The 8,904-nt window shown below is 40.6% G+C and overlaps 1 protein-coding gene across 2 annotated transcripts in view; it reads right to left on the bottom strand.

Annotated features, from left to right (window-relative positions):
• Positions 1-8,773, bottom strand: part of Fbxo5 (F-box protein 5) — a 12,996-nt gene extending 4,223 nt beyond the window's left edge. The window contains exons 1-2 of one of the 2 annotated variants that reach the window (XM_013517411.1): positions 8,725-8,773; positions 915-1,632 (exon numbers count right to left, since the gene is read on the bottom strand). In XM_013517411.1, coding sequence (XP_013372865.1) covers positions 915-1,597 — 683 coding nt within the window. In that variant the 5' untranslated portion in view covers positions 1,598-1,632; positions 8,725-8,773. The other variant, XM_005390570.2, reaches the window with a different exon arrangement.
• Between the last annotated feature and the right edge of the window lie 131 nt (positions 8,774-8,904).

The raw sequence follows: 8,904 nt of genomic DNA, 5'->3' as shown, positions 1-8,904 counted from the left end.
GCCTCCCAAGTGCTGGGATTACAGGTGTAAACCTATAACGGTGGCCAAGATTTTAAATAAATGGTTATAGCTAGATCCCTATTTGTGAGTCACCACATTTTCACCACTGTCAACCCTACATCAATAATTGTCTAAAAACAACAAAAATTATCTCATACTTCATGGGTAACAAAGTCTTAATAACAATTAGACCTGCAGAATGGAACTAGGCCAGTTTTGGGATGTGTGTGTGTGTGTGTGTGTGTGTGTGTGTGTGTTACTAGGATTGAACCCAGTGTCTTGGCACTGAGCTACATCCCCCTCTTATTTTTTATTTTGATACAAGGTCTCACCAAGTTGCCTACAGTGGGTTCAAACTTGTGATCCTTCTGTCTCAACCTCCCAGAGTACTGGGATTACAAATTACAAGTATTTGGTCCCCACGCCTATCTAGACCTCTTGGCTTTATACTCAAAGATACAATGTATAAATTTCAGTATAAATTTCAGAATTAAAATGAACAAAAGCACCCAAAACTAACAATGATTTTAATTTTTTTAAAATTTTTTATCTTTTTGAGACAGGGTCTCACTATGCAGTTCAGGCTGGCATTGAGCTCACTTTGCAGCCCAGGCTGATCCCAAACTTGCAAAGATCCTCCTGCTTCAGCCTCCCAAATGCTGAGATTACAGATGTACGCCACCTTGCCCCGCTTTTTTTTGGTCTTAATGATTTTTAATAGCATGAATACAAAATTTAAAATAACCACATTAAATGCTTACTTCCATAAAATTTTCTTTCATTTCAGTGACACACAGGTGGTAAAATACTAGTTATAAAACAAAAGCTACTACATCAATTAACACTGTAAGATTACTACATCAGCTGGCAGCAGTGAACCATCAAAAATGCAAGGTAGATTATAGCATACTTACTTGATTAAGTCCATATCACTGAGCTGAGCCAAAATATTTGCTAAGAGATGTTTGAGTTCTCTTCGAAAGAGTTCACTGAGAATATCTACAAATTCTAGGCCCATTTTCCTGCCAATTATATTCTGTAGTTTAAAATTCCCACTGGATATAATTTCTTTTAGTATTTCTCGGTCTATTTTAGGATTTCGCTTAGCATTCTTTTTTAACGTTGAACAAACCACTTTTTCAAAATGAAGAACTGGCAATAAGTTTTTGTTGGGATACTGGTCTGGGCTTTGTGTCTGTAGCAGGCAGGACCGTGGACTGCTTCTGAAATTTTCTTCCAGAGCGAGGGTATCCTCTTCATGTTCATTGAAGCCATTTTGTTGAGTAAATGAGGAATAGCCACTGTCTTCATAAAGCCTATTGGTCTCTAGCTCTTCTATTTCATTTGAACTATTAAGTGTTTGTTCAACACGTTGATTTTCCTTGTTATGCAAGGGCTTGCTTTTCGTTTCGAATTCTACAATCCGAGGGCTCACAACTGATGACCTAAGGTATGATAACCTCTCATAGTCTTTAAGGCAGTCTTTACAGGAACTTTCCAAATAGGCGGGACTGTAGAAACCTTGTCTTCCACTGCCATCAGGTTTTACCAGTTTAACTTCAGGACGAATATGGTTGCAATTAACATCACACTTCATTTTGACATAAAGAGTGGAACTTTCTTCTTTATAACCTAGAAAAAGAGGACAACATTTACTTTGTAACTGCAAAATTTCTGCATATCCCTACTAAGTTGGGGTAGGAAAGATTAAGTTATTTCGCATTTTCTGAGCACTATGTATTGCCTATGTGCATCTGCCAATCAAGTGTGAAATTATCCAAGCTTACTGATATAACCATACTATGTGGAAATATTACTCAAAACTATAACATACAGACTCACACAGGTATTTAAATTATTCTTGCAACAGTATTTCAGAACAGATGAATTCTGGATCTGCATAACTATAACATCTATTTCTAATCTATATCTGGTTCAAAGAATGTGGGAAAAAGAACCACAAAAGAAACACCTGTACTTCTCAAACAAGTGAGAGAAAATGATGTATCAAGAGCAGAGTCTTGTTTTTGCTTTGTTTTACTTTTGTCTATGTTGTTCGTATTTTGCTATTATTCTTTTTTTATTCTCTTTAAAATAAAAAAAGTAGAGTCTAAAGTAAAAAAGTATTTTTGAACTAATTACAAATACTTCTAGAATCAGTATTTATATCCTGGATTTGAAATGACTTTTAAGCATCCGTATGTTAACATATACCTGACCTGCACAGCTCTTTTCTTGTAAGTTTTATTCTAATCCGGGATTTAGGTGACCATCTGATATTTTTAAGGTGTTAGTGCATCCTAATGGATAGTAAACTCACACAGGTACAGTGCCTTGCGGTATGCCTGATAGTGCCAGAAATACTGCTAGCCATTGGAAAACTTAGAACATTCCCTCATGAAAACCAAATTTAATCACTGAGGTGATAAGACAACAGGTATGAATTACTGTTCAGTTGTTTTAGAATAACTCATCAAAATATAAAATATTTATAAACAGCATAAAAATTATACTACCAACAAGTTATGCAATTCTTTCTGGACATTATGCAATAGAATACATTACTGACTCAAATTTAAATCTAAAAAAATCTGTTGTGAGTTCTATTCTCAGTACCAAAAAAAAATATGTTAAGGATTGTTACTCCCACCCTACTCTTAGAACCTAAGAAATCACTTATGATATACTTCGGCAGACAACATTTTAAGTTAAAATTTGTCACCAGTTACTATTTATTGTCAAATACTGGGGAAGCCAGGTAGCAATGGCAAAATATCATCCGTCATTGTCAGTTGAGGAACACAGCTTTAAAGGACTGGGGTTTTTGTCATGCACTAGGGACTGGGAAGATCCTTCACTGAAAGCTAACTTGAGCAAAGGTACAACACTTCTCAGGACTCAGGAAAACCACTACTGAAGACAGCACATACAAAGCAGGAAAACAATCAGGACACAAAGAAAGCCTCAGGCTCTTCACTGCCAGGTTAACAGCGACTTCATATGCTTCTAACATGCCTACCTCCCATCCTTTCTCTAAGCCAATCATGGGTAAGTAATAATTTGTCCTGTAAGCAAAAATGTGTACCAATTCATTATGTACTAAATGGTGGTAATTTGTCTATATTAATAGAACTGTTTTTAGTGCAAAACTTTTCAAGTCAAACTATAAAAGGATACCTTTCTGTCAAGTAATCTTCTAGGTGGAGTCTGCATCCTATGTCTATGTCTAACTATGAAAGACAAGTTATAGGCTCCAGGACCTCACTAAACTTTACACTAAATCTAAAAGATATAAACTAAGAGTTGAGGGCATAAAGAACAAATTAAAAAATATACAAACTCTACCTACCTAATTAATTCTAAAACACGTTTAGTAGTTCCCTTCTACTGAGAAGAGTTAAAAAAATGCCAAGAGATTGTTTTCTAGTTTTTCTTCAACTACTGTAAAGGATTAAGTTCTAGTCAGGTGTGGTAACACATGCCCGTAATCCCAGCACTTAGGAGGCTGAGGTACGGGGATCAGCACAATTTCAATTTAGACAGAGGACCTCAATTTATGGACAGGATAAAAAAGTATAAAAACCACCTACCTTTAAAGACACACCTTTTACTTTATTTAGTAGCCCAAAGCAAAGAGGTGTGAAACCTTACTTTCAGAATTTCTTTATTCAAAGACATACTCATTGTCTTTAGAGTATTTTATATTTCCTTTAAAGCACAAAAAAAATTTTTATCTTTCAGACATAACTATCGCTTATTTCAGAATCTCAAGCAAATGCCACAGTGCCTGATACACTGAAGACACACATACACACCCAAGTATTTTCCAGTATGGTAATGCTGGCATTAAAAATCTGTATTCTTAGTCACTGAATTAGCACATATGGAACTTTAATACAATCTTTCAACTTTTTCTTTGTGGAAATTGAATCCAGGAACTTACAACCCCAACCTCTATTATTTCACATGAATGGCACAGTTACTATACACCAGGCACCCAACTCTTGCATTTCTGTGGTGCATGTTACAATTACTGAACCAATACCAATCCATTATTCCTAATTTAAATCTATATCTTACTTGGCTCCTTAGCTTCTACTGTTTTTTTGTTTTGTTTTTTCCTGTTTCAGGATCCCAACTAAGATAATTTAGTCTTAAGATCTTAGACTTAGTCTTAAGATAATTTAGTCTTAAGATAATTTAGTCTACAAGATCTTGGCTACATCAATTTCTGACTTTCCTTGGAAATGGGGGCATAGCTCAATGGTAGGGTACGCCTGGGATGAGAGGTCTTGGGTTTGATCCTTGATCTGCAGCACCACCAACTTAAAACAAAAATAAAACTGGCCTGACTTCCCTTGCAGACGGGCCCTTGGTTGGGATTCGTGTATTTTTCCTCATGGTTTGTCTAAGGCTGTGGTTTTTAAAACACAGAGGTAGCGCTATTGTCACCATATCCTAGTAAGAGTAAAAAGTAGGCAGGGTCTTGCTACCTAGTGTAGCCTAGCCTTGAATTCACTTATATAGCCCCGCTTGGTCTCGAACTCATGGAGATCCTTTTGCCTCAGCTTCCCTTCTGAGTGCAGGGATTACAGGCATGCGGCACCATGCCCAGCCATAAACATTATTAATGCAACTTATCCTTTACAATGTTTACCTTGATCACCTGAGTGTTGGTCAGTATTCCTCATTGTAAAATCATTCCTTTGTGTTCCTTTCCCTTTCCAAATTCTTTAGGAGGAAGTCACTATACATAGCTCACACCTCAAAGGAGTGATGAGTTTGATTCTGCCTCTTTGAGCGAAGTAAATATATAAATCGTTTTTCTTTATAAAAGAGTTATCTATTCTATGTCATTTATTTCATCATTTATCAGAAAAGACGGATTTGGGGTCATAATCCAATAACAAGGTGTTGATGAAAAGTGTTCTAATTTTCACTATTGTGAACCTTTTTAGTTGGCCTGGGTACCTATTTGACATACTTGGAAATGACATTTGCATTGTTCTGTTTTGAGCGTTCCTTCTTTTCTGTCAGTACAGGATACCCCTGGTTCTTTTTATTAGAGAAAAATATTAGAAACCAAAATCAGGATGTTGGTTGTAGATTTAATTTCAAACTTTGACATTATTGCTATGAACTTTTTATCTCTACATATTACAAAACAAACTGAATTAAATACTACCATTTATAGAAAAGGAAGTTAAGTAAACTAACTCCTCGTCTTTAACTAGTCAAGTACTTTCCACTGATTAAGTCCTGTGTTCCTAAACAATTTTAAGAAATATATGATTCATACAATTGATCTGGTATTACCCTTAAAGGGAGAAAATATGACATGAATTAGACAAATGGGGCCAGGCATGGTGGCATATGCCTGCAATTCCAGCACTCAGAGGTTGAGGCAGGATGACTGCTGGAGTTCAAGGCCAGCCTGAACTATATAGCAAAAACTGCCAAAAAAAAAAAAAAAAAGACAAATGAAGGTCAAGCGTTTAGCTTGAGCTGGACATGGTGGAGCAGCCCTATAATTCCAGCCCTTCCAACACTTGAAGGCTAAAACAGGAGGGCTGCTGCTCCTTCAAAATAGAGATCCAGCATGAACTACATACCAACACCCTAGCGCAAACAGTGTCTAGTTTGCCACTTCTGTTTACCCAATACCTGCTTAATGACAGGGCAAGAAAGGGAGGAAAATAACTATTATCATCTTTATTTTTTTTAGTACTGGAGAGTGAATCCAGGGCCTTCATCCTGAGCTACATCTCCAGCCCTTCTTGTTTTTTTAAATTTTGAGATAGGATCTCACTGAGTTGCTAAGTTGGCCAGGTTGGGATCAAACTTGTATCCTCCTGCCTCAGCCTCCCAGAGTGCTTGAATTTAATTAAGGGTGTGTGCCACCAAGCTTGGCTTTCATGGTGATCTAGACAAAGTGATATTCTGAGATCTGAAAACTCTGTGGATATCTGTTCAGAAGAGCTGGAGATTCAGACAAACATAGGAAACAAGAAGTATAAAGTTTTCAAGGAGGAATAAAGCATGTAGGGCTGCTGCAACAACTTAGCTAGGAGAATGACTCAAAAATAGTTTGAGTTAAAAGTGGTCTACAGTATGTGTAGGACAGGCTGGCCTTCACATTGTTCTAGGCAGTGGAGTGACATTTGGTTTATATTTTGAAAAGATCACTGGCAACTGTGGAGAACAGGTTGCAGAAGGTAGCAATAGAAGGCGAGGAAGTTTATCACAGGAATCCAGAGTTGGGGACCCAGGGCAAGGAAGATGATTGCACCGGAAACAAAATGGGTAGATACTAGAGGGTTTCATCCCCACTACAGGGGTGAGGTTGGGGTTACTCCTATTATATAGGAGTAAAAATTAGTTGTTTATGTACTTTGGATGTGGATGATGACTAAGGAAAATTCTTAGGGTTTCAGGCTTCAATACCTTAGATATAAAGTACCATTTCCAGAATTGGGGGAAATGGACACGATTCTTAAAGCCTCAGTTCCCCACCCATAAAAATGGGAAAGAAAAACAAAATAAATGTATGGCTAGTTCTTAGAGTCCTTATTACAAAGATCTAATCAATAGGATCTCTTTTACCACATTATTCACAATAAGCCAAACTCCACCTTTCTCACAAACCCAAAAGTAGTAAGATCCATGTACATGAAGGCATACATTTAGGACATGGATCCAAGTTCCAAATGAAAAGCCCTGCTCACCCTTATGATTAGCTTTGGTAACTTGGAACAGTTATGTGTCTCTCCTTGTGTTCCCTAAAATGGAGATAGTATTGAGTCAAATATTGCATTTTTAATAAAACTCTCACTAACAAGTCACAGCCAAATCAAGAAAATAGTATGATAATAAACTGTGTACTGACTTCCACATTCATATGATTAAGAATACAGTGCTTAAAAATCTATATAACGCATCCAGTATGTTAATCATATGATTAAGTTCCAGTGTTCAATACTTATAGATAACTATGTGTTCAGGGTCAGGCATGGACATTCTTTAAGAATTTAAAAGGTCCAAGGCTCATGACCAAAAACTGGAAGTGAGCCCCAATCCCATGAAAATTTCAGAAAATTCTACTTTTAAAAAGTATGTAGGTGTAATAATTTTAAAATTTCTTCTAACCTATTAGCAGGAAAAAAAAGGTGGAAGCACCAAATACCTTCTGAGGAGAAAAAGTACTAAAACTCAACTGGAATTTATAAAAATCAAGTTTCACAACTTCAAAGGCAGACTTATGATTCAGGATCTTCTACACAAATACTTAGCCTGTTAAAATTAAGTACTTTTTTCTTTCAAGACATGATTGCTTTTCTAATGATAGACTCATTCTCAGATTGTTAAAAAACAAAATCGAATTGCTATTTTCTTGATTTCTAGCCATGTGAGGTAAAACGAATGCATGTGGAATTCATTTAAAGATGGCAACAAAAAAAGATGAAATTAAATATGTGAGTTATGAAAGAACCCAAATTGTGGAATAATGAAATAACTAATTTTATAGTGGTATAGGGTAAATAAAAACCATTTCTTCATTTCTTAGAAAAATCGAGTGAAAGCTATAGGAAATCCGCGATTTTGTACTAAAAAGTGCTTTTAAAAAAATCACCCCCGCTTCAACTCCGGGTTTTGAGATAGTTACTGAGCAAAGGGGAAAAAAGGGGGAACCTGACGTTTTTGTTGGTATGTCCCATTGAGTTTGGTCCGATGGGGAGGGGATCTCTCCATTTGGCGGGAGTCGGGAGGGAGCAAGACCCTGGAAATCCTGAGAGGTCGGTGGGGGTGGGACATCCCCTCAGGGCGCGGGACGGGCGGAGGCGGGAGATAACCTAGATCTCCCGCGCCCGCCAAGACTCAGGAGGCGGAAGGCTGGGGAAACCAACCCTGGAAGCGAGGGTCCTGACAGATGGCGAAGGGGGACTGAGGCACCTGGTGGGACGCGGGGGGTGCAGCTCGCGGCCCGACCCGGTGGGGGAGGGGAGTGGGCCTTGGCGCCCATTCGCGGGGTAGGGACAGGTAGGGCTTCCCAGGGAGAAAACGGGCGCGCAGTGGGCCACGACCAAGCGCGCTTCTCCGGTGTCGGAGCCCAGGCTCCTCGTGGCCAGGGGCGCCCCACAGCCCGCCAGCCCGCCGTCCCACCCGGCGCACCCGCTTTTCCCTCCCCGAACCCCAGAGCCCGCCTTCTCCGACCCCAGATCCCCCGCCGCCGCCCGCCCGGGGACGCTCTGAGTGCGCGGCCGGGCGTCCGAGCTCGGGGCCGTCGGGCCGGGGTCGCAGGGTGCGCCTTTTCCGAGCAGCCCTCCCAGAGCCGCTCCCCGCGCGCGCTGCCCTCACTCACTGTCCGGGGGGCGAGGGCGCCCGGCGGCTGTCACTGGGCTGAAGTTGCAGGAGCAGGAGGGTGACCGTGCGACACAGCTGCAGGGGCGCCGGCTCATGCCAGTGGACGTGCGTTCCGCCTCAGGTGAAGGAATAACGCGACACCGGCGGCGAGGCGGGATGGCCGCTCCACAGAGCAGTAGCTCTTAAAAGGCGCCAGCTGGTACTTTTAAAATCTTTGAATTTGGTGCCCAAATCCGCGCGGCCCAATGGGGCGCGCCCTTCGTACGCATGGACCAATAAGAAAACGACAGGCGGGGACTCGCCCGCCCACGGCCAATTGGAAGCAGAGAGGCAGGGCCTTAATTCCATAGCCCAACCCCCTACCATCTCGGCTCTCAGTCCGCCCGGAAAGATGCTGAAACCGGAGGCGGGGCCTCCGAGGCCCTGGAGCTGGCGGTCCAGTCGCACGTGGAGAGGGCCTACCACGCCTGCGTACACCGGCTCCCCTCTCGGTCCGCTAGGGAAGGGACTTCCCGCAAGTCCTAATTTCATCCTGAAGGCAGC

This window comes from Chinchilla lanigera, unplaced genomic scaffold (genome assembly GCF_000276665.1).
Source record: "Chinchilla lanigera isolate Chin_1 unplaced genomic scaffold, ChiLan1.0 scaffold00038, whole genome shotgun sequence".
NCBI classification, from domain to species: Eukaryota; Metazoa; Chordata; class Mammalia; order Rodentia; family Chinchillidae; genus Chinchilla; species Chinchilla lanigera.
This window is presented reverse-complemented; position numbering and strand designations above follow the sequence as displayed.